The 26,850-nt window shown below is 38.6% G+C and overlaps 2 protein-coding genes across 2 annotated transcripts in view; both read left to right on the forward strand.

Moving 5' to 3' along the window:
- LOC134570823 (carboxypeptidase O-like) overlaps window positions 1-26,850 on the forward strand; it is a 467,541-nt gene that overhangs the window by 251,957 nt on the left and 188,734 nt on the right. The window lies entirely within an intron of this gene.
- The window catches only part of LOC134571267 (carboxypeptidase O-like), a 65,587-nt gene that overhangs the window by 30,573 nt on the left and 8,164 nt on the right, over window positions 1-26,850 (forward strand). The window contains exons 3-7 of the mRNA XM_063429439.1: window positions 4,374-4,498; window positions 10,025-10,145; window positions 15,772-15,873; window positions 19,305-19,409; window positions 22,032-22,142. Coding sequence (XP_063285509.1) covers window positions 4,374-4,498; window positions 10,025-10,145; window positions 15,772-15,873; window positions 19,305-19,409; window positions 22,032-22,142 — 564 coding nt within the window. The remainder of the gene's footprint in view (window positions 1-4,373; window positions 4,499-10,024; window positions 10,146-15,771; window positions 15,874-19,304; window positions 19,410-22,031; window positions 22,143-26,850) is intronic.

Here is a 26,850-nt window from a genome sequence, read left to right on the forward strand (position 1 = left end):
TATTTCAGCACATTTCAAATTATCGTAAAGTTGCTGACATCCTGACATCATATATCAATCATATATCAATAACAATGGGTGAGCACATCAGTTTAAAAAAAATTAGGAGATAATTTTAGGAGTGTCTAGTCTTTGTACTTAAATAGCCCGTTAAGGAAAAATAATCCTCTGTTATAATAAGAATTTGCCATTAATAAGTACTATTAAGTATTAAGTATTATTAAGTACCTATTTCAAGACATTCCATGTTATACTAATGCTTCTGTCGCAGTAACATAAATCAACACAATAACACTGGATGAAAACATCAATCCCTAAATTTAATCAAAAATATTGAGAACACATCGTCAATATATATTTTTGGATTGTATAAACCTATTATCAAAAGTTCAATGCTTGAAGGCATATGAGGATATAATTAAGTAAAATACATTGTCAGTCTTAAATAATATATACCTTCATAAGCCTTTTACTATACTAGATAAATATAGAGAGGGGGGAAAAAAACGGTTTTGAAAATGCAACATTGTTTTACGCAAATAATCTGTTCTGGTATGTTTATGCCTATAGTAAAAATGGAATGCTTAACCCCTTCCCGACCGGTGACGGAAATATTCCAGCCACTAGCCTGGTCACTGGAGAAGCTACCCTCCAAGGCTGGAAATTGGAGGGTGTGTTTAACCCCTTAAGGACCAAACTTCTGGAATAAAAGGGAATCATGACATGTCACACATGTCATGTGTCCTTAAGGGGTTAAAAGTGTAAATTCTGTGTGTGTGTCAGTATGTGTGTCAGTGTTTGTGTATATGTGTGCGACTGTGAATGTATGTCAGTATGTCTGTCATTGTATTTGTCTGTGTTTCAGTATGTCTGTCAGTGTATGTGTCCGTGTCTGTATCAGTATGTCTGTATGTGTCAGTATATCAGTGTGTGTTAGGGAATATGTCAACATGTCTGTCAGTATGTCTGTGTGTGTGTCAGCATGTGTCTGTCTGTCAGTGTATATGTATATGTGTAAGTATGTCTGTCTGTGTGTATCTATATGTTGTCATTGTGTGTATCTGTGTGTATGTATCAGTGTGAATATATGTGTGTGTATCTGTATGTAGTCTGTGTATTTATCTGTGTATCTGCAAGTGTGTCAGTGTGTGTATGTGTGTGTCTGTGTATCTACATGTGTGTCAGTCTATGTATCTGTATGGTATCATTGTTTGTTTCTGTGTATCTGTATGTTGTCAGTATGTGTATCTGTGTGTGTATGTGTCAGTGTGTATATCTGTGTGTGTAGTTGTGTATCTGTGTGTCAGTCTCAGTGACTGTATCTGTATGTCAGTGTGTGTATATGTGTCTGTGTATCTGCATGTTTTTCAGTGTGTATGTATGTGTATATATGCATACATCTCAGCATTCACATGGAAACACTACACACAAATACGACCCTGCATTCAAACTTCAACACTACATACAAACACGTTTCTGCATTGAAACATCAACACTGCATACAAATACACCTCTATGTTAAACACCAAAATCATATATAAACACAACACTGCATTCAAAAAACAACATGACACATAGATACTTGCTTGCATTCAAATGCCAACACCACATACATACAAACACAGTCCTACATTTACACAAACATACTCCATTCAAAAACATGCTTACATTCAAATACACAAACACTGCTTAGTGCTAAATACAAACCTGCAAACATTTCCAAATGGTAGAGCCCCAGCTGTCAATGCATTGTAGGAGTTGCACAACAGGTGAGGATCTACCTTTTGGTCACCATTGCGATAAGTTGCCCCAAAAAATTCTTGCATCCCTCTACTTTAGTTCCACTTCTGCGGTTGGATGGATTGAGTGATTGCATGCCAGGGAATGAGGGAAGGGAGAGCAGGGTGCAGGGGGTCCAAGCCAGTGCTTTGCCCAGCGTCCAATCAATATTAAAGATGGCCCTGAGAATACCATGCTGGCACATTTCAATGTGCAAAAATGGAAATGGGTAAGTCTTATATTTGACCCTGTATATTTCCAAAACACCATGAAACCTGGACATGGGGGGTACTGTTGTACTTGTGAGATTTAACTAAACACACATTTTAGTGTTTTAGAACAATATAAAATACAACACTGATGATATCATTGGTGAAACTGCAGTTTATTTATGAAAAATGCAAATAAAAACGGTAACTTTGGCCAGCGTTTATGTCTAAGTGACTACTAAAAAAGACTAGACATACCCCATTTGTAATAACCTGGATTTTCTACTTTTTCAAATAGTATGCCAAGATAGCGGTACATTTCATTCCTGGGCTGCCATACAGTCTCAAAGGCAACGTAGGCCCAGCAAATCAATCAGGCAACTTTTAGTATGTAAAAACTGTAAATGGGGAAAGCCCTATATTTAACCCTGTAACTTTCCAAAACCCCTTAAAACCTGTACATGGTGGGTACTGTTGAACATGTGTATTATATGTCAGTGAAAGCTAACAGTGTTATGCTATTCTTATTTAAAATGTCATGCAGAACTTTCTGCATGATAGAATACAGATTTTTTATTTGAGTAAATCATTTCTGGATCTTCTGCTGTAAATGTTGGTGCATCGCCTTTTTTTCTTTTGATTTGGGTTAGGGGAAAACCATTAAACGCTGACTTTTCAATGATCAAATGAGAAGTGACATATAGATGGAAAAATTAAGGAGCAATAAGCAAAATCTATATTTATACATTGTTAAACACAGATATGATATGTAGAAATATTTAACTGCTCTTTTCTTCCTTCTTGTGGTTATTTTTTCTCACTCGATCTGTGATTCAAATGTTTCAAAAATGTGCCAGTGTATTATAAAATATAGAGATAATATTTACATTATGTATATATTTTGCAGTACACTGAATAGTAATTACTAATAAAGATGCACTACTCATGAACTATCTCGTTTGTATATTATATGTGGCAGCGAGTGCCGACCTTTTGGAGCTAGGTGGCGAAACTTTCAGGAAGGTATAAACAGAGGCGGCTCTCTAATTAGGCGGTTTAGGCGGCCGCCTAAGGCCTCGCGCTGGCTGGGGCCTCGTGGCCGCCTAAACCGCCTGTTGGCAGAGTGTGTCAGGTCCTCGGTCACTGACCGAGGACCTGACACCAGGAGGGGGCCCGGCGGCTTGCCCCTCCTGGCTGCCCGGCCACCATCGCAGACACTGGTCTGCAGCTCCGCAGTGTGCAGAGCTGCAGACCATGTGACTTTCGAGAATTGGCCAATCAGACAGAGCGTTGCCGCGGGTTACCACGGCAACGCTCTGAAATCTCGCGAGATTACACGGTGTGCAGTTCTGCGGAGCTGCAGACCACCAGGGAGCAGTGCCGACCGGACCACCAGGGAGCCCACTGGACCACCAGGGAAAGGTAGGCTCTCCCTCCCCATCACCCCTCACCACACTCAGACTCACCCCCAGCTTCACCACCCTCAGCCTCACCCCCGACCACCATCACCCCCCACCACCCTCACCCCCCACCACCATCACCCCTCCCCACCCTCAGCCTCACCCCCACCACCATCACCCCTCCCCACCCTCACCCTCACCACCATCACCCCTCCCCACCCTCACCATTACCCCCCACCACCATCACCCACCATCACCACCCTCAGCCTCACCCCCCACCACCCTCAGCTTCACCCCCCACCACCATCACCCCCCAGCACCCTCAGCCTCACCCCCACCACCCTCAGCTACACCCACCACCACCATCTGCTTCACCCCCCCACCACCGTCACCATCACCCCCCCACCACCCTCAGCCTCACCCCCACCACCATCACCATCACCCCCACCACCCTCAGCATCACCACCCTCAGCATCACCCCTCACCACCCTCAGCATTACCCCCCACCACCCTCAGCATCACCACCCTCAGCATAACCCTCCGTCACCACCCTCAGCCTCCCCCCACTCACCATCACCCCCTCTCACTCTCACATTACCCCCTCTCACTCTCACCTTACCCCCTCTCACTCTCACCTTACCCCCTCTCGCTCTCACATTACCCCCTCTCACTCTCACATTTACCCCCTCTCACTCTCACATTTACCCCCCTCACTCTCACATTACCCCCCTCACTCTCACATTACCCCCTCTCACTCTCACATTACTATCACCCCCCACTCCCTCTCACATTACCATCACCCCCCGCTCCCTCTCACATTACCATCAACCCCCCGCTCCCTCTCACATTACCATCAACCCCCCGCTCCCTCTCACATTACCATCAACCCCCCGCTCCCTCTCACATTACCATCAACCCCCTTCATACAACCTTCATACCAATTTGTCATGTTTTTAATCACTAATTAGTAATATAAATATTTCAGCTGGATCTATGGAAGCCTGATTCAGCCGAAGAAATTCATGAAGGCAGAGAGACTCATATCCAGATACCATTTTCTCGTATTCAGCTGATGAAAGAAAATCTTCTCGGACAAGGAATTCCTTTTACGTATGTTTAAATATTTTATTTTTTATTTTATTTTTTCTTATGTTTACATTTAATGGTGTTGTCTGATTAAAAACTGATTCAAATAATGTAACATTAAACCACAGGAATGCACACTTTTCTTACTAACACTACTGTACTTTCCATTGCCATTATAAGCTAGGGAAACCCATTTAAATGAACTCTCCACTGCCGAATTGGGCAAACAATTCTAAGTCACTTTTTAGTAGATGTACCCCCAATGAATACATGCATGCAATTTAATGCATGTATTAATTCGGGGTATATCATAAAACAGTTTGGAAAAGCTGCAGCATTTGCAAGCCCTGCTATTTTTTTTCCCAAAAGAGACCTTCAGGGGGGAAATAGTCTGTGCCCAATTCAGCTCTATGAGAAGTCTTTGCAAGGTAGGTGCTCTGGCAAGCCAAAATATCAAAATTAAGAAATAAAATCCTTTTTGTTAATTTGATCTTTCAGTTGTGTTTAGTCCCTATTTTGGTAGCCTAATGTGGAATTACCATTTTAAAGGATATATATAAATCTGCTAAACAGCACCCTTTTTTGGTAACTTTTTGAATAGTGAGAATAATGGCATCTAAATTTTGGAAGTGAACACATTTTTTTCCAAAATGTAAAAAAAAGAGAGGGAATTCTGGCGCTTGCATTTTGCATCTGTAGCAGCTCGAACTTCCCAAAACCAGAGTCTCTTCCTTCTGGTGGTCATTGATGAGAATAAATAAGAGAATGCCGGGAAGCAGTGGTGTATTTTGGATTTGTGCTGCCCTAGGCACGACTAAATTCGGGCACCCCCAAAACTAAATTTACCCCCCCAATTCGTGTCAAGGCCATTTTTTGACAGACACATGCCCTCATTGATACATGCACTGACAGATACACAGTCATTGGCATGCACTGTTTAACCAACACACACTTTCACTGACAGACACACACTGACACACCCACTCACTGACAGGCACACACTCTCAGATACACATAAAATGACATACACACACTGACACACCCACTCACTGACAGGCACACACTCTCAGATACACATAAAATGACATACACACACTGACACAAACTCACAGGCACACCCATTCTCACTCACAGACACACACTGACAGCTACACTCACTCACTCACAGTAAGGTGGACAGCCCCAGAACACAAGGCAAACAAGGCATTTGTCTGGGAGCTTGGGGTGGCATTTCTTGGTGCCCTCCCCCCACCCTCTCCCCGAAAGTGCCGCCCTAGACAAATGCCTTGTTTGCCTTGTGGTAAATACATCCCTGCCGGGAAGTAGTGCTTTTAACTAAAATCCTTAGTTCCAATGGAGCATTATGAAAAATAGAAGGTACAACTCAAATATAGTGTAGTATTTTAGGGTATCAAATATAGCAAATAAAAAAGATTGCAGTTACACTTTTTTGGAGCTAAAGATCAGCTCCAAATCACTGCGCCTGGACGGTACAATCCCTGTCTGTGGATATGTAGATGGTCCTATATGAGGAATTGTCTATAGGCCAGTGGTTAGCGATGTAAGATCAGCAGCCTTACATCTATATTACTGTAGCCAGCAGTAGTAGTGGTGTTCACATTCAATGTCTTCTGGTGTGCCAGTAGATAATGCTGGCTACAGTAATATAAAACTACAACAATATAAAAAAAGATAAAAACAAAAAATAGTGCTCTGTGTTTCACCTATATAAAGGCTTTTTCAAAGTTTTTTCAGAGTGTCCTCTGTGTTTCACCTATATAAAGGCTTTTTCAAAGTTTTTTTCCAAAGGACAATTTGAAAAAGCCTTTATATGGGTGAAACACAGAGCACTATATTTTGTTTTTATATTTTTCTTACATTAGTGGAGCAATTTCTACTGGCACACAGTGCGAATACATTGAATTTGAGCACCACTTCTACCGCTGCTGACCTTACATTGCTAACCACTGCCAAAAAAGAAAGGTGTAGCGCTACATACAATACTCAATTTAGTCCACACTTTTAGGAGTATTCCCTTCCCAAAAGGTCGTAGGGTAGATGAAATTTGATACCCAAATGTTCTGAAAAACAAATTAAATCTTCATAGTGCAACTCTGTGATTCAGTGTATAGATTATAAACTTGTATATAGAACCACTCACATTTAGTTGAGCTTATAGCCAAGCTCAGGAGTACACGCTTTCAGGTCCGTAAAGGCGACCTTTACCCTTCTTCAGTCCTTTTTTTCGGATGTGGCTAGAGCTCAAGCGAGAAAATATATAGTACAATATCGTCTATAACCAGTGTTCAGTATAAAACGAATATAGGGATTATACTCACAAGTCGAGAGCCAACTTTTAGGCTCAATTGATGCACAATGTGTAGTTAAGGACTACACTCCTTTAAGAGCAGGAACCAGTAGCCCAGATGATTTTTAAAAAATATATTTATTATTTAGTATTAAGATCTAAAATTGTAATGGCCAATTACAATATATAAGAACCAATATACTTAAACAGGTAAATAACATAAAATAACTGTGTATACAAATACACTGGGCATAAAGGTGATACTATTTTGCAATTTCCCAGGACGCGTTTCGCCAACACAATGTCGGCTTCCTCAGCTAGGTGCAAAAGTTTTCCAAGTGTTCCTCCTACTGTCAGGAGTCCTGCTCTTATACCTTTGTGTTCAATCTTCAATCCGGCGTTCAGCTGTTTTCTGGCGCGCTCCTCTTCCCGCCTCTCCGACTGCCTCTGCATGCGTCTCAAGCCTCGTTCTCATTTCCGTTCACTTCCGCATGTGACGGCATGCGTCTCAAGCCTCGTTCTCATTTCCATTCACTTCCACATGTGACGGCATACCGGTGGAAAGTTGTTAGTGGTACTGTTAACCCTGTAGGTACCGAGAGCTGCACACTCTCTCTTCAGATGTCCTTAATACTTATACATGGCGTTCGTAACGAGAGAATGTATTTAAGTGAAATAGACATATATACACATATCGGAATCCTGATTACTATATAGGAAGCTATCATTATATAAGTCCTAATAGTGTAACATATACACAATATCTTCAAGATATATATTCTGAATCTAGTATTATAAAAATGCTCTAAAAACTTTAGATCATAAAAAATCTCCCCTTCTAAAAAAGGGGGGACACAAATATTAAAACAGTCTTATAACTATTCTAGTAAGGTAAACATATCACTTATACCTATGCATATCAGAAAAAATGAGAATAGCAAAAAAAATAAACCAAGGGAGTCTTAACATAAGAATAAAGGGTAGAATGCATCAAGAAGGCATACAGATATCCTAAAAAATATATATATTCTCCAGCACAAAATCTAAAATCTAAAATAAATCCTTAAAAATAAATAAATTAATCTAAAAAATGACAAATTTCGAATTCTGAATTCAAGCCGTAGGGGATGAGGGTATTTAGTTCGAAGATCCACTTCATTTCTTCCTTGCTGAGTTTCTTATTAAAATCCCCCCCCTCCAATCTTTCCCCACTCTATTTAACCCCAAAAAGTTACTACCTAACGGTGATTGGTTATGATATTTCTTATAATGGAGAGGTACACTGTGGTTCTCTGCCCCCTTCATTATATTTCTACTATGCTCCTCTATCCTAATATGTAGTGGTCGACTGGTTTTGCCCACATAATTCAAGCCACAAGGGCATTGCATAACATAGATCACATTGTTCGTGTGACATGTGATAACTTCCCTGATCTCGTATTTCTGTTTTTTATTCTCAAATTGTGTGATTCTTCTTTTCTTATTACCAGTTCTTCTGCATGCCAAGCACTGGCCGCAGCCAAAAAAACCCTTTTCCTGTTCCAAAAAGGTGTCTTTCTTTTTTCTTTCCTTAATAAAACTTGATTGGTAATTTGTGTATATGGGAAGGTACATTTGGTGATACAGCGGCTACTAGATATATCAAGGTTCTGTCAAAAGCGCCAGTATATTTTTCTTTTCCAATTGCTAACCACTGGCCTAAAGACAACTCCTCATATAGGACCAGGACCATCTACATAGCCACAGTTGGGGATTGTACCATACAGGTGCAGTGATCTAGAGCTGATCTATAGATCCGGAAAAGTGTCAGTGCAATCTTTTATAATTGTCATATTTGATTCCATAAAATACTACACTATATTTGGGTTTTGTCTCTTCTATTTTTAATATTGCTCCATTGAAACTAAGGACTTCAGTTGAAAGCACTCCTTCCCAGCATTCTCTTATACATTTTTTTCCAAATTTCCTCTCATTCCAAATTGATAATTTCAGAATTTCTGCCAAATCAAAATCTGAAAATCAACAAATCAAAAAGAAATAAAACCATTTTTTTACTGGTGCACATCACTAGAAGCAACATGTCATCAGAGGAAGTCCACGTGATTTGGAGCAGAATGCTAAACTGCGTTAGATAATTGGAGTGTTCCACTTTGGATTCACGTTGAGTTGTCATTTTAGTAAATAAATATGTTCGTGTTCTGTTGGGCTTTAGGGAGGCTGCTGAGAAAGCACCAACCTTTTCTCTCTGTTCCTGTACTAGATTTTACATGATCCACTGTTACTTTGTACTGTATTGCGTTGTATACTAAAATAGGTCTTAAATTCATACTTTTCCATCTTAGATTACTATAAAATAAATGGGTGAGATCTAGATAGGATTTGCAGATGTTTATTCTGTGATGGGGAGCCAACAGGTACACACTGCTTCATGCAGTTCATTATTTAATTAATTATAGACTTAATTATATACTTGAGACCCAACTTGGAAAAGTATACTGAAAGAGCAGATAGAGAAGGAAAAAGGTCTCTGAACTCAAATGTTTACTCAAAGCAAGTACCATGACAACATCAGTGATTTTTAATTGGTCATGGTGCTTGGAGTCTGTATGTGCAGAGTTTTTTGCTAAAATCCTGAATATACAGAGTGTGCTGCTGGAGGTGTAACACCACCTCCCAAAGTATCATTGGGATGTCCGTTCTCTGACAATTGAATGTCTGTCATCAACATGCATAGCTTGCTTGCATCAGGCATCCAATGGCAGCACAACCACCCAACCCCAGTGTGCTGTCCATGTCTACGTCTTAGCCAATTCTTCCTGACATCCCTCCCCTGCATGTTGGGGGAGTGAGGTTAGTGGAGGAATATGGAGTTGCCAGGAGAACTATTATTATTATTAATATTTTTTTTTTAATTATTTTTAAACACTAATGGACCAACATAAAAAGGGTTACCCTTTTATTAAAAGAAAGTTTTTTTAGTTTGGTTCTTTCAAATTGGTTTCAAATTCACCACCAATTGTTTATCATCATAACATTGTTATCCTTCTTCCTGAAAATATCACACCAATAAGTATACAATATTCAGAGTTTTAGAATTAAAAAAATACCATAACTCACTATATAGAGAATAATTATTTAATTAATGTTCTAATTATCTATATTTTTCTTCTTTGTTTAAATGTTCTATGTAAATCTCTTGAAGAAACCATAAGAAATCTCACAACAATTATTTTCCTTTCTAGGATTATGATTAGCGATGTGCAAAAGTTAATAGATAAAAATGCTCAAAGTGGGAAGACCATGCAAAGGAATCAGATATCATCGAGAAATTATAATTATACCATATACCACCCAATGGATGAGGTAAGAATAACACATTGTAAAAAAAAAAAAAAAAAAAAAGATTGATTCAAATTTGGACATTGTAAACTACACATTAACAGAAAAATAGAAACTGATGGCATGTATTAGTCAGCTTAGTTTGGATATTTCCTAGTTAAAAAGTAAAAGCTTTATTGTTATTGGTTATTTTTAGGAATGTTTTATAGGAGCACTTCAGGCATTAACAAAGTTAGTTACAATGCATAGGGTAGGTTACAATTATTTATGCGGGTGTGTTCTTTAAATATCCTTTGTCTTAAAGATCTGCAGATTATTTTCTAATACAAACTAGTTCTCATCTGGTTTGCTCTATAAGCCCACAATAAATTGTTTTGCAAATAACTCTTTATTGAACATTTAGGATGTACGTACAAAGATAAGATACAAGTATGCAGTTGTATCCAATGACTTCAGTATACATACATTAAATTGTTTCAGGTTCATATTATCTTCAGATTTGTAATACCAGCAGAGAAATTGTAAAACAAAAACATTAGCACATTAACAAGGAGGAACTTGGGGGTTGGAGGGGTGCGGAAAGGAGAAGGAAAAAGTGAGGAGAGAGGGTAAAAAGAGTGGTGATTTTATACATATCGTGGTAGAGTAAAGATTGTAGACATATCAGACCAGTGATGCAGATGTAAAATAACAGATGAAATTCAAAATGTGTATCTTGCAGTATCTTTTTTATTGGATTAACAGAATTTTAGAATGACAGGCTTTAGGGAGACTGCGGATTTGATTGGCCATGAACGGCCTTTGACCCCAAAAGTAATTACCAGGTTTCCATGTGCATGATTGCTGCTCGGCACAACTTTTCCTGTCAGGACGGTAATGTTTCTTGACACAACTTTTCCTGTCAAGACAGTAAATGTCATTAACCACATTTTTATGTGCGGATGAATACGTGACACATACGGGCTAATATCCACATTCGGTATATTGTGTAATTTTGTACCCACGAAATAGAACAGAACTTTACCCCTGTGGTGTTTCAGCTGCGTTTGTGGGATCTGAGCGCTTTTTGGATATGTTGGGAGCTTAGATCCAGGCTATCTGGAGATATAGGACTTGAGGGGGTACCTGATTGTATTGTGTGTATTTTGGGGTGTAATAATTGTACATGTTCTGTACCTGAGAGATAATTTAATGTAGATGTTTGTTTTCAAGAAGTTCTCTCTCAGGTACAGAGAAAACCATGGGGGGATTACCCTGTAATGTTGAGTTGGAGAGCCCTTGCAGGGGATTTTGCATAAAAGGCCGTGTGTGGCCTCCAATAAACCAGTTTGCCCCCAGCATTCAGTCTTGACTAATGTCTTTGGGGGAAAGCTATACCTGCTATACCGCTTTGGATTATCGCTATTGAGATTATTGCAGCATAACTCACTACTAGGGAGAAAAGAACATCTCTGGCGGTGAAACCCGTGTTCCTAACCGGGTGTCCGCCTCATCTAGTGACAGCGGTGGGACTCAGTAGAAGGTGTCAATTGGGCTTAACAACAACACGGGTGGTATCTGGTTTGTGCAGTTGTTCAGGTCCTGAACAATATAATCCAAAATCACACGAACGGAGCCTGTTAAAGTGTATTTTACAGTCTATCTTGCAGAGCCCATAGTCCTGAGGCAGGAGGCTGGCAAGCAGGCTCCTCCTGTGGCGAGGTTATATTCGCCACAGATTCCTTGGAGATTATTTCTGCTGTATACAACAGCTTTGAAACACACCTCAGGAAGGGATGCAAAGCCAGTAAACCATTTATGGACAGCTGTTTAACTATTAGTGCAACTCATGAGTAGGAGGTTGGCTTGCTATTAAGGCTTGGCATTACTTGCAGAGCCCAAACCAAGAAACTAGGGAAAAAAAGTTGATAGTCAATACATTGTTAAACATAGACCACACATTTAAGATTTCTTGGGAAACGCAAGTCTTGTCTTGCAGATATGTGTTTAACAATGTATTGACTATACTGTGACTTCAAGTGGATGGGATTTTTTCCCACCGTTACTTTCTTGGTTTGTATAGATGTCATATAGTATATATAGTGGGGGGAGAGGGGAAGAAAGGGAAGAAAAAACCCCTAGGCCACTTTCAGATAAGCCCACAATGTATATCCCTCCAACTATCCTGCAGTGTTTTTGTTTTTTTCTCTCAAATGCACTACTTTACCTGATGTTGTGACTTACATTTCTTAGAATCATTGTACATCTGTTAGCTTTCGACAGAGGCAAGGTAACAATTGAATTGCAACTCACAGAAAACCCTGCCCATAAATCTTTTTTAAGGAAAAGCTCAGCAATGATATAGACAGTATACTAAGCATTGATAGCTGTCGGTTTGAAAGCTCTGATTTTTATTATTTTTAATGTACTGTTTTGCATGTTGTAATGGACCGTTTCAGCAGAAAAGGGGTAAAAATCCATTTAGGCGATAATCCCCTTTTCTCAGAAAGGCACAGCTACTGCAGAACATCAAAACTCACGAATTTGGATATAAATGAATGCACCAAACTCCCGAACTGCATACAAGGGAATAAGGTAGCACTCCAACTGGAACCTCACGAATAGCTGCCAGCAGACGAACAGGAAAAGCATACATCAGCTTACACTCCTAGCAATCAATCTCCAGCAGCATACAGTGAATCCCCCCAAGAACGAGACAAGGCTCCGTGTTGAGGGTCAAGCAGTGGTCTGTTTATTGAGGGCTACCTGCCCCTGTATTTATGCAGGTCTCCCACCTGGTGGACACTCCCCTAGGGGACCAAATGGAAGACTGTAACAAAAGACAGACACTTAGCATTTCAGGACAAACAGAAGTAAAACATCCCCACAATGCATCCTGGCTTCCTCCCTTCTGCCCTAGAGATAATTGGAGAAGTAATCCAATTATCTCCCAGGACAAAGACAAAACTCCATTACACGTGTGGGGACCTAAATACAGTATATGCTTTAAAATATATAAAGTTACTTGTATTACATTAAACACAGACATGTAACATATCCCCAGATAGCTCAGGTCTGAGTGCACATTATTAGTTGAATGGCACTCAGACGAATACAGTTTAATTGCCATGGAGCCAGAGTCTTTAATTACACGAATTGGCTCCATGGCATAGCTATCTGGGTTAAAACATTCACATATACAAACTACCGAATTTCCCTGCATTCACCAAATCCATACGAATTAGAACCAGGGGCTGGAGGTTCAGCGGTGCCTGCACGTAAAAGTGTCCGATTTTGGTGCATGAAGGCCGGGCAGAAAAGTGCTGGCTGCCCGGGGAGCTCCAGAACACCGCCACCTAGCGGCCGCTAAGTGTAACAGCGGCCACCCAGTAACAAGCAATTAAGCTGCGGTTAACCGCAGCTTCAGGGAGGTAAATTGGCAGCACACTCCAGCTTCTGGGTGGCCAATTAATGGCGCCGGCCGGCTTCCCACGGCTCTGGGGAGGTTGCAACCAGGCTGTTTGTTCGGTAGATAGAATCTACCGAACGGCTGTGCAGAAAGGGAGAAATAAATCCTTCTGCACAGTGAAATTAACCCTTTAGCTGCCGGTCCATAATCCAAAGGCAGCAGGCGGGCAACCAGGCTCCTCCAATGCAATGTGGCGAGATTGGTCTCGTCACACATGTATTATGTAATGTGCTATCTATATAATGCATTAAATGTAAATGAGTCATATCTGGTTTAGAGTAAACATTATATAATCTCCCAAAATTACATACACATAATAAATACAAATATCAGAGAAAGAATAATTAATAATTATAAAATAACATCCATGAAAAAAGTTACAGCCTAATACATTAATGTTGTGTGTTCATCATATTGTTAATTGCCCATAACAAAAAGCAGTACAATGCAAGAGTAAACTATTTTTATTAAAAGGACACTATAGTCACCAGAACCATTTAAGCTTAATGTAGTGGTTTAGGTGTCTGTACCATGTTCCTGAAGTTTTAGCACTGTAACGCTGCTTTTTTTGGAGTAAACCCAATAAGAGAAATACTTCCCTACTAGGGTGGCGTGCTCAGGAAAACTATTGCAGGGGTAATCCAAGATACAAACACAAGAATTACCAAAATAAAATATCCCTTTAGGCATATGAGACAAATATTCTTCCCTAAATAAGATGGGGAAAAAAATCAAATGTAATAAACTTTATTGCGAAATTAAATCCATAAAAAGGGACACTGAAGAGAACACAGTCAAAAAAAATATATAGCTTGATGTAGATATGGGGGAAGAGAATTGATTGTCGGTTAGATTTAAAATGTATGTCAACCTGGCTTAGAAAATGACAACACAACATAGAATCCCCATTGTAACACTGTTAAGGAGTCATGTGTATTAGAGGAATGTAATTACCTGCAACAGGAGTAGGAGTACTAGAAGTTGGAGCTACATCAGTAGCCTGAGTCTCTGGTTGCAAGTGAACTATAAAAGTAAGGATTGCTTGCAAGGCCTATGCAAATTGATCCATGCGGTCTATAAAATTATCCACCTGTGCGCCACACAGTGCAGACAATAACACAATAAATGGACTTTCCATGTACCGGTCCTTAGAATGGCTGGACTAACGGTAGAGGAGTCAGAGAGAATGCTGAGATCAAGGACATAAGAAATTCAGATAAATTATATAATAAGCCAAGGTCAAAGGTTTACATAGATCTCGAGACATGATAAACGAAATACATCAGATACCAGAAAAAGGATACACAAGGAACACACTCTTGGGCTACGAGAACCACAACAGGGCAACATGGAGTGGGAGAGGAAAGTATAAATAGGCATGGCTTAACTTGTATTGGTCCACATTATAAGGGAATTCCTTATGATTTGTGGAAAGTAACAATCCTTATTTGCATGACTGTAGATATCATAATTATGTGCTGAAATAATTATGAGCCGACAAATTTGCCATTCGGACACAAATTCGGTCCGGTGAATTCTCCATTCGTATCCAACTTCCTTTGGGAAAGCATTGGATTGGCTGAGTTCATCAAGATTGAATATCACAGCCATTGAGATAAGCCAGATAAGGTAAGTAAAATACCTTTTAATTCCTTACTGAGGTGGGCTGGACTATAATGTTAGGAATCGACATTTATATCCCTCATAATGTAGTGTTTATTTAAGCCTGACCCAAGAGAAAATATTTCAAAGTGTCACAGGAAGTTCTGACAAGAAACTCAAGTTATCCTTAATCAGAACTCCTCTTCAGTTGACTAGAAGTCAGGTGAAAAAATACAGACAGTAAGAAGCTAGCAGCTACCCAATGCCAGTGGTATATTGAAGTGCATGGTGCACTACATAAGATTAGGTGGGACCTTAGGGGAACAAGAGTAAGGCTAATAAAGTAGTAGTGGATACCTGCCCAATTAATGTACATAGGACTGGAAGTTCAATGGTCTAAATATAGTTTGCTTGTAAGCCCATTCAGACAAAATGAAAAAGCTACTGCTAAGCTTTGCCGCACCACCAGCTACGCTGTACAGAGATTCAACTTGAACATTTGTAAAGTTAGCAAAAGCAAGAAATCAAACAAAATGAAGGCAATTTTTAATGAAGACCTTAGGGAACACCTGAACAGATGATGTGCTTCTCTATTTACAGATTTATCAATGGATGGAAGATATTGAAACAAACCACGGTGATCTGGTAACAAAACATTATCTGGGAAGTACATACGAAAATCACTCAATCTACTATTTAAAAGTGAGTTTATAAAATACTGCTATTAAATGTCAAAAAGTGTTAGGATTAACAGAAAATATATTCATCACTTCAAGCGAGTAAAATAAAGTAAAATCTCACAACCCATATTATTTCACATGCCTTTCTTCACTAACCTAAAGCTTGCGTACAATTAGAAAGGTTGAGACTCGAAATTTCAAACACAAAGCTCTGGAAATGAGAAATGAGTGTGACAATTAGGGGAGACAATTGTGATATTATTTATGTATACAATATGCACTATGGAAATATATTTTGTTTCTTTTATAGATGGGATTTTTTTTTCTAACTGAAATGTGTATAAGCACTTTGTTATATTTATTCACATTAAAAGTGGCACTTCATTGCGTAATAAGCACTTTATATATTGCTTCTCACTTTAAGAGCTTTTGCAGTACAACACTTGATATTGGTTGAAGTAAATTTTTCTCCTTTGAGAAACACAAGAAGCAAGACAGGTATTGTGGGAGTTAGTACATGTTTCTGTTCTTTAGAACTTGCAGAGTATACAGATAACGTTATTCTCTTTGCTTATTTTCTGATTTGTTCTGTTTAGTAAAACAAATCTTATCAACATTAGCTTTTACACATATTTCACCCTATTGTCAAAATTACATTTACTCCTATATTAACACATAAACCAGAAGTAACAATCTACTTTTACCAGTGCTACATCTCTCCTTATGTCCAAAATTTTGACATAAACATGGATTGTTGGAATTTTGCACAATATTTGGTGCAGCGCTAATGAACTTTCTTCCCTTTCTTGGCAAAAGCACAGGATAGTACAGAAACAGTGTGTTTTTTTCTGAACTCCAGATAACAGACTGCCTGTTATAAAGACACCATTGGGTATGCCCAGAGATATGTTTTTGTTAGCCTCTATGGTGGGCATTGTTTCTCCTTCAGCCTGATCTTGTAGTCAGGCATACTGTGGCATATATGAGCCTGTTGGTCTCTGTGATGGTGCTGATTGAGATTGTGGACAATGTCTCATAAACTGTATCTAGCATACTGTCTGGTAACAGTTTACTAGTTATCTTTGGTTAAGGACTGCTAACTTTTTGCAGATCATCTTTCTTATGTCTGTTATGCCGCCTTGGGGGCCGACATTCAGGTTGGCAACCCTCTGCCAAGATGGGTGTGGGTATGGGTATGGGAATTTCTTCCTCCTCGTGGCTCATGGAGGATGTTTTATGTAGTCCCTTTAATTCCAGTTGTGACACTAGCTTCCTCTTGACAATGCTCAAACATTCACACCAGACATCCCAAGAATGCTGAACTGAAACAGTTTTGTAAAGAGGAATGGTCAAGAATTACTCCTGACCGTTGTGCACGTCTGATCTGCAACTACAGGAAACGTTTGGTTGAAGTTATTGCTGCCAAAGGAGGTTCAACCAGTTATTAAATCCAAGGGTTCACATACTTTTTCCACCTGCACTGTGAATGTTTACATGGTGTGTTCAATAAAAACATGATGATCAGATCACATTTTATGACCAATTTGTGCAGAAATCCATATCATTCCAAAGGGTTCACATACTTTTTCTTGCAACTGTATATATATATATATATATATATATATATATATAGAAAAAATAACTCTTGCACTCCAACTCTCAAGTTTTGTACCAGGTGCTCAGTTCCAAATTTATACAAGTATCAAAAAAATTACCGGCACTCGTGGGTTTCTTTTCCAATTTATTGTAAATAGGTACTGTTCAGTCAACGTTTCAGCTCCCGGTCGGAGCTTTCATCAGGACACCAAAGACACCTGAACAGTACCTACTTACAATAAATTGGAAAAGAAACCCACGAGTGCCGGTAATTTTTTGATACTTATATATATATATATATATATATATATATATATATATATAATACACAGGGTACAACACTGCTATGTTACAATGCTGCCGCCCATCCCATGTGTTCCCTAGTAAGGGTTAATAAGTATGTAGGGGTGTATATAAAAAATACCCCTCTCTGTCTCATTTGAGATATCTTTGCCAAAAGCTCAAGGAAGCAAGGTGAAAGGTCAGTGTAGGACCCATCTGAGAGGTCTGCCTTGACATGGCAGGCGGGCATTCCCTCCAATGCCCATTGGAGAAACTAAATAACCTCCATTTGTTTAAATATACATAGGGATTTAGGAGAGAGCACAGGTAACTTTTCTTTCTTTGTTTTTTATTGTATGTTTTGGGGCTGATGTGTGCTATGGTCATTGCTGCTGCCCAGAAGGGATGGGAGTTTGAGCGCCGGGCTTGTTTTTTTTTTGTATTCGTATTCACTTTTTGTATCACACAGCTATGTTACAATGCTGCCGCCCATCCCATGTGTTCCCTATTAAGGGTTAATAAGTATATAGGGGATGTACGTAAAAAATACCCCTCTCTGTCTCATTAGAGATATCTTTGCCAGAAGCTTAAGGAAGCAAGGTTTCCTTAACGTTCCTTGACGTTGGAAGGTGGGCATTCCCTCCAATGGCCATTGGAGTAACTAAATAACCTCCATTTGTTTAAATATATATAGGGATTTAGGAGAGAGCGCAGGTAACTTTTCTTTCTTTGGTTAATATATATATACAGTGGTACCTCGGTTTACGAATTTAATGCGTTCTCCGGGACGTTTCTTATTGCGAAAAATGTGTAAACCAAAACACGCTTTCCCATAGGAATGCATTGAAAACCAATTAATCAGTTCTGGAGGTCAGAAGAAAGTCAAAATGATCTCGCATGGAAACCAACCCACAATGCAGAACACACAGTAAAAGGCATGCAAACGACGAAGCTCAGCTCCCTACCTTTCCACAGCTTGAGAAATGCACCAAAAAGTCCCAAAACAACTGCAAAAATTTCCAGAATGGCTTCAAAACCCGATGCAAAAGCCGCTCCAACACCTCCACACTTAAAGCCACGTGCTACCACAGGCTCCAGCATGCAGGGGGAGGTGCTATAAACCTCCCAGGTGCAATGCATCCTGGGGAAACTTGCTTTGTATTTCGAAACAAATTTGTAAACCAAGGCATTATTTTCAATGGATTTTCATTTGTAAACCGAAAATTATGTTAACTGAGACATTTGTAAACCGAGGTCCCACTGTATATATATATATATATATATATATATATACCTTGTGTTTCTGGAGCCTGTAATCAAACCAAGAATTGCTGATGCTCCAGATGCTCAACTAGTCATTTACAACATTAACAATGTCTACACAATATTTTCTGATCAATTTGATGTTTTAATGGACAAAAATAATATTTTTTTCTTCCAAAAAGCAGGAAATTTCTAAGTGACCCCACATTTTTCTACACTGCTGTATATATATTAAAACTAACTGAATTTCATGGTTAACCTTCTGAATTGCTTTATGCTGCAAAATATAGTTCATTTTAAATGTTTTTACAGCTTGGATTGCCTTCAAACAAGAAAAAGAAAGCATTTTTTATGGAATGTGGAATTCATGCTCGGGAATGGATATCTGTTGCTTACTGCCAGTGGTTTGTAAAGGAGGTAAATTATTTGTAATCCTGACATTCTATCTCAGGTGCTTAGAATGTAAGTGTAAGAGTGGGCAACCAAGTTAACTAACAATATTAATGTCAATTGGTAACAATTAGTTAAATTGAGTGAAAACAATTATATCATGACACTTTTTACCTGCAATAAAGTTTATATTTTCCAGAAGTTCTCTTATTTCATAGTAACAAAACTTATCAAAGGACAAATTTCATGTAGAGTCATGAGTTAGGGCTATTATCTAAAAATATATCTTCTGAATAAACTGAACATCTAAAATATATATTTTCCACCAGGCTTCTCTGAGGATTGCTTGAGATTTCAGATTTGAGGGTCTAGTGTGTTTTAATAAATTATTGAATAAATGGGGTAAATGTTTTGAATTAATTTGTTATAGGAAGATACACCTTCTGTCAGTTTGTATGCATTATAAAGACGTTGGTAAGACACCTTTGTATGTTAAAATCGAATACTCACAATGTATTCTATGTACGAATTGCCAAGACTTCAAAGTAAATTATTCTAAGTACAAAAGCAAAGAGAGGTAGAGTGACTCCCAACACAGGGGTGATATTTTCTATATGTGTATTCCTAATACATTTAGTAGGACCATTATTGTACCATGGGCACTCATCTATTACATACAACTTTTCGAGGAAATAGCTAATTTTGACTGTTTAGTGAATACCTCCCCGCTCCGCATACAGTGGTTTATCTGCATTCGGTCATAGCAGTAATTATTGGGTTAATGATGATCATATAACACCATTTCCAACTTTGACCGCTTGTCAAGATAAAGTGGGGAGAGACAGTACTTTTTATTCACAACCATCACCTTGTGTTACCCAGCTACACATTGCATCCTTTTTGTATATACGGTTAAGAAAGCTTATAATTTTATTTTTCTGGATACATGTGATAGCATTAAAAAACGCATTTCCCCCCCCCTTATATATACCGACTATCTCCAAGAAAGTTATGTAGTTGTTAAGTATTTCTTGTGTCTAAATACAAATACCAGCATTGAGTCTCCCCGTGTTGGGGTCACTCTTCCTCTCTTTGCTTTGATAATATAGCCCACGGGTCCAAGCCCTCAGGTGGAACTGGTACCACCACTCTGAACACATTTACTTGTGTCTGGTCCAATATATTTGGACATAGAGAAGGAAACATTTTCTTGTTTCACTTAAATTATTCTAAGTAATTTGCAAATTCTAGGCCAAAATGGTCAAGCTGAAAATATTGCTCACTTTGAGAATTTTTTCCTGTTTCACGATTTCACTTTATCCAATAACACTGCCAACTAGAGCAGTGTGCTTGAGCCTAAAATCATTTTAAGCACTCTAATTGATATCAGTCATCCAATAACAGTTTTAAAGGGACACTGTAGGCACCCAGAGCACTTCAGCCCATTGCAGTGGTCTGGGTGCTGTGTTCCTTTCCAGAGAAACTGCAATGTTTACACTGCAGCTCTAAGTCTGCCAGACAGCCACTAGAGGGCTTCCTGATTTGAAATGGACCTTTGGTCTGGTATCTGATATTGGACGTCTTCAAGCTCTGCATGAGGATCTCCAGCGTCAGATTTTTCCCCATAACAAAGCATTGATTCAGAGCTTTCATATGGGGAGGTCTAATGTGCAGGACCCAGCGCCGCAGGATATCGGTGCTCGAATAATGTAAGTAAAAAGGTTTTTAACCCTATATTCACCAGGCCGGGGCGGGGTGCGACGGAGGGGGGAGGCAGGTTGAGCGATAGTGCCTGGAATACAGGTTTGTATTCCTAGCACTATATTATCCCTTTAAGCAATAGCATATTGTAATTTTCAGAGCATGTTGACATCAGAGATCACAAAAAGGGTCAATAAGATAATGAATAACATTTAAAATGGTTAGAGAACCATAGTGCTTTAAGAACAAGCAATCATATTCGTACAAAATGTGTAATTCTAAAATAAGCTTTTACATTTAAATTGGCACATAATTGGCACAGGACTACATCTCAATATAGTCAATGAGTATGGTACAACCAGAACACTCTGGTGTCATCTGCAACATATAGGGGTTATGACAGCAGTTTGTTAATGCTTTAATGTTTAAAACAAACTTGATGAAAGTTTTCCTGGGACAGGAAGAGGTGCAATATACAAACATGTTACATTTTGAAACAAGACATTTAGAAACAGCCACAAAGAGTGAGTAAATTTTTAAGCTAGACCCTCACTTCCTAGTAATAAAAATACATCATGGATTCATGCATAAGTTTTCAAACCCTGTCAAGGGACGAATTCCGTCCGGTAATAGGTTTTGGGAGTTAATAAATTGTGTTAATTGAGTATATTGTAGTAGTTGGTTTCCTGTTGGAGGATGTAAACTACTTGCTCATAAAAAGAATAAAAAACGTCTAAATTAAAAAAAAAAAAATACATCATGGAGGTTCACTGTATGTGCCATCATGATGATGTCCCAAAAGTGGAGGTGCACAGCAAAATGTTGTTCCAGTTGTCTACTGCCTACATCCTACAGTAACTTTATCCATTAGGAATTGAAACATACTCTATTTCCATTATTTGTTTTATAAACTCTTTAACTGTTTAATAATAATATGTATCCCTGCAGATTATTTCAAATTATAAAGATGATTTCAACCTCACCAAAGTTCTCAAACAAGTTGACTTTTATGTGATACCGGTGCTCAATGTTGATGGCTATATTTACAGCTGGACAACGGTAAGGAAAACATTAGTATTTGATGCAGTATAAAATATATTTAAATGGACACTATAGTCTCCAAAATAACTTTAGCTTAATAAAGCAATTCTGTTTAATTTAGAATTTCTAGTTTCCTGCTCTGTTAAAAGCTTGCTAGACCCTGCAGGAGTATCCTGTATGTAATTAAAATTCAATTTACAGAGCAGGAGATAAAGACTTTTAAAGTAAGTTACATCTGATTGAAAAAATTAAACCATTTTGTTTCCATAAAGGAGTGTCAGTCACAGCCAGGAAAGGTGTGATTAGGACTGCCTAAAAAGAAATGACAGCGATTTAACTCCTAAATGGCAGATAATTAAGCAGTGAGACTTCAGAGGCATGAGCTAGACACAAAAATGGTTTCATTAAGCTAAAGTTGTTTTGATGACTATAGTGTCCCTTTAAGGATATGCATAAAAAAGTTGAACTATTCCACAAGATTATGACTATGGTTGTTATGTACCTTTATGTGATATAATTAAAAGTTTTTACCTCAGCTCTCCAGGTCCTGCTCTTAAACACATAGAAGCAAGTCATTGTTAAAACACTATTTTGCAAACTTAACTATTGTTTTCTCCAGCACATATATAATAGGTTAAAACGATAAAAAATAAGTAAAATAAAAACAATAAGCAGAAAACAGCAGCAAGTTGGGAAGAGGTGATGAGGTACATTCTAGAAATTATAATTTTTTTCTGTACATGTTTTTCTTTGAGTGGAGAAATGCTCTTGAGCACCTAAATGGGAGATAATTAAAGTCTCCCCCGCTGGCGGCTGCGCATGCGCAATAGGTCTCCCCGGCCAGAGCGTGAGCGGACCCCGACCCAGCGCCGAGGGACATCGGCGCTGGATACAGGTAAGTCACTGAAGGGGTTTTAACCCCTTCAGAAACTTGGGATGGGGGGGTGGGAGGGAGAGGGGACCTGCAGTGCCAGGAAAACGGTTTGTTTTCCTGGCACTGGAGAGTCCCTTTAATACTCTTAAAAGCTTCATACAACTGACAACCAAAATGTGTAGGAGCAGAGGGAAGATTATATAAAAAATATATATATAATGTATACATGCACTCTGCCTGGGAAAGTATGTTTAGGTGAAATTAGTTCCTTTAAGTTTATTTTTAGGTAGTATTCACTGTTCTCCCCAACCCCTTTCTACTTTTTAATTTTCACTTAGTTATTTCCCTGCTGTGGGTATACCCAATGTCAGTGTATGTGTATATATCCCAACATTAAACACTAGCACTGCATACCAACCCACCCCTGCATTGAGAAGCCAACACTACATCTAAAGACACCACTGTATTCAAATACCAACATATACAAATACACCCCCGCATTTACACACGCCTACTCAATATAAAAACATACTTACATTTAAACACATAAACCCTGCAAGGATAAGCAATTGGTAGATCCCCAGCTGGTAAAGCATCATGGGAATTGTATGCCAGTTGAGGATCTGTCTTTGGCCATCTTTGTGCCGAGGGGGCGGTTCTGCTTGTGCAATGGTCATCTCTATATTAATTCGGCCAATGGCAGGTATGAATACACGCCTACCCGACTGCGCATTCATTGGTAGTTTATCTAATAAATTCCATTTCTCATCTCTATTTTAACATTTCTTTATGTGAGAAATAAATATACAAATATAATAATCTACCGTATATACTCGAGTATACGTCGAGTTTTTCAGCACATTTTTTGTGCTGAAAAACCCCAACTCGACTTATACTCGAGTTAATGTCTGTATTATGGCAACTTACATTGCCATAATACAGACAAGGACCGCCGGGCTCATTAAAAGCCCAGCGGTCCTGTTGGGGGCTGCATAGAGCTCTTCCTTACCTTTCCTGCAGCTACTGTCAGCTCAGTTCTTTCACCTCCGGTCCGGTCAGCTCCACTGTCAGCTCCACTGTAAGTCTCGCGAGAGCCGCGAGAGACCGCGAGAGACCGCAAGACTTACAGTGGAGCTGACCGGACCGGAGGAGAGAGAAGGGAGCTGACAGGAGCTGCAGGAAAGGTAAGGAAGAGCTCTCTGCCAGCACCCTCCTACACAGCCTATCCACTGGACCACCAGGGAATGAGAGCCCCCCTCCCTGGCCAGCTAACAAGCAGGGAGGGGGGGCGAAAATAAAATTACATAATAATAAAAAATTAAATTATTAAAATTAAAATAAAAAAAATACTAAAATAATATTTTTTAAATATTAAAATAAAAAAATTCAAATATTCAAATAAAAAAATTTTTAATAATAAAAATGCCCTCCCCCCACCCAGTTCACACAAACTACACACACACACAAACACATAAACACACACTCATACAAACACACACTCTGCATTATATACACATACTCATACACACACACACACTCTGCATTATATACACACACACACTCATACAAACACACACACACACTGCATTATATACACACACTCATATACATACACACACTCATACAAACACACACACTGCATTGTATACACACACACTCATATACACACACACTCTGCATTATATACACACACACACTCATACAAACACACACACTGAATTATATACACACACACTCATACAAACACACACACAATATGCATTATATATACACACACACACTCTGCATTCACACAAACACACACACTCTGCATTATATACACACAGAGTGTGCGTATATAATTCAGAGTGTGTGTTTGTATGAGTGTGTGTGTGTATAATGCAGATTGTTTGTATGTGTGTGTAATGCAGAGTGTGTGTTTGTATGAGTGTGTGTGTATATAATGCAGTGTGTGTGTTTGTATGAGTGTGTGTGTATATAATTATAAAAATCACAGAATTTCATAGCCCCAAGTTTTACCCTCGACTTATCCACGAGGCATAGCATATTTCACAATTGTTGGTCACAAAACTGCACTCGACTTATACATGAGATCGACTTATACACGAGTATATACGGTAAAAATAAAAACATACAAATAAATATGTGTTACATATAGGGGATAAGTATATATAATATATATAAAAAAATCATAGAAAGTGACAGTTTCCCTTTGATTATGTTATTCATTAAACTCTGGACTTTGTCCGAATTCTGACCACATTGGCAATTTGAGGATTTACTAAAGCCAAGTTCAGTCAGGATTAGGTCAGTCCAACTGATTCTGTAACAGTTGTTCAGATGCATTTGAAAAATCCCTAATATGTGCATTCAAACTAATTTACAGCATTGGAATCGGAGATTGTAAGCTCATTTGAACATGGTCTTCTTCTCTTATTTTCTCTGTTTGAATGTCAATTACTTGTTGTCAGTTATCCGAATTCTATAATTGTCAAGTGCTGAGTGAAGAATATGTTGGCGCTATATAAATAATAATATAAGTAATAATAATAACTGAAATCCAAATGGCAATTTTTAGGCTAAAATTGCTGATCTGGAAAATATTTTTCCAACTCAGCTACAGTCACCGAATGGCTTTTTTTTTTTCCCATATCATTTTAAATACACCACAATTCAGATAAACAAATACAATTCTCAGAATTAGAAGGGTTATTCATTAACGTGAAAATTCAGGGTGAATTCAAAGTGACTTTCCAATTTAAGGTCACACTAGCCCTAACTGGAAACATTCTAGCTGTGCCTCCAGTTCTGCTATTCTGGCATTTAATTTGAAATTCACTTTGAATTCTCATTTTAGTAAATAACCCTGTATATTTCTCTTGTTTAAATTGCACATTAGATATTTTGACCACAACTATGTTGGTAAAGCTGCATGCTTCTAATTTTTTTTAGTCTAGTAAGTTGTATTCCTTGAATTAAGGGGGGAGTGTTGGGGTTGTTGTTATACTTTTAATCTATTGATTTATTAATATATATATATATAAATATCAATTTCCTACCCTGCATAGATGTGTCATTTGGGGATAATTCAAGATCCAAATGACTCTAAAACGGTAACCAACTTATGTAAACCAAAGGGAATGCAAGCTTCCAGAATCACTTGGGGCTTGAAAGGTTGACCAGACCCCCCATGTTTTCCGGGGCACATGTCACATATACATATTAGTGGGCAGCACATGAAAGTTGTCATGTAGTTTGTAGAATTCAGAAGAAGGTGTTTAAGAATAAGTAGTTAAGCAAGAATCCTGCAGACTATGCATTATACATACTACAAGACAACCCTTTTCAAGTGTTTTCATTAATATGACAAAAATATATCTGCCTCTGGAAACATGGTGGATCTAGTAATCCAAGCCTTGAGTCCAAAACAAAACCACATGATCCCTAACCCAAGGTTCCACTCTTGGAGACATGTTCTCACTTCTATGCAAATATTGCCAATTATACGATCTGGTATGTTAATGAAAAACATAAATAGCCAGAAACAAAAACATACTGAATTGCCAGTTATTCAAAACAATCCTAAAATACAAAAAAGAGAAGTCCTGCGCTCACTCCCATCACTACTGGGCCGGCAGCAATGACTACAGTACACATCAGCCCCAATATATAGTAAAAACCAAAGAAAAGAAGAATTTACCTGCGCTCTCTCCTTAATCCCTATGTATATTTAGACAAATGGAGGTAATTTAGTTGCTCCAATGGCCATGTGTTCCCTATTAAGGGTTAATAAGTATATAGGGGTGTATACAAAAAATACCCCTCTCTGTCTCATTAGAGATATCTTTGCCA

The sequence above is a fragment of the Pelobates fuscus genome, chromosome 8 (genome assembly GCF_036172605.1).
Source record: "Pelobates fuscus isolate aPelFus1 chromosome 8, aPelFus1.pri, whole genome shotgun sequence".
NCBI classification, from domain to species: Eukaryota; Metazoa; Chordata; class Amphibia; order Anura; family Pelobatidae; genus Pelobates; species Pelobates fuscus.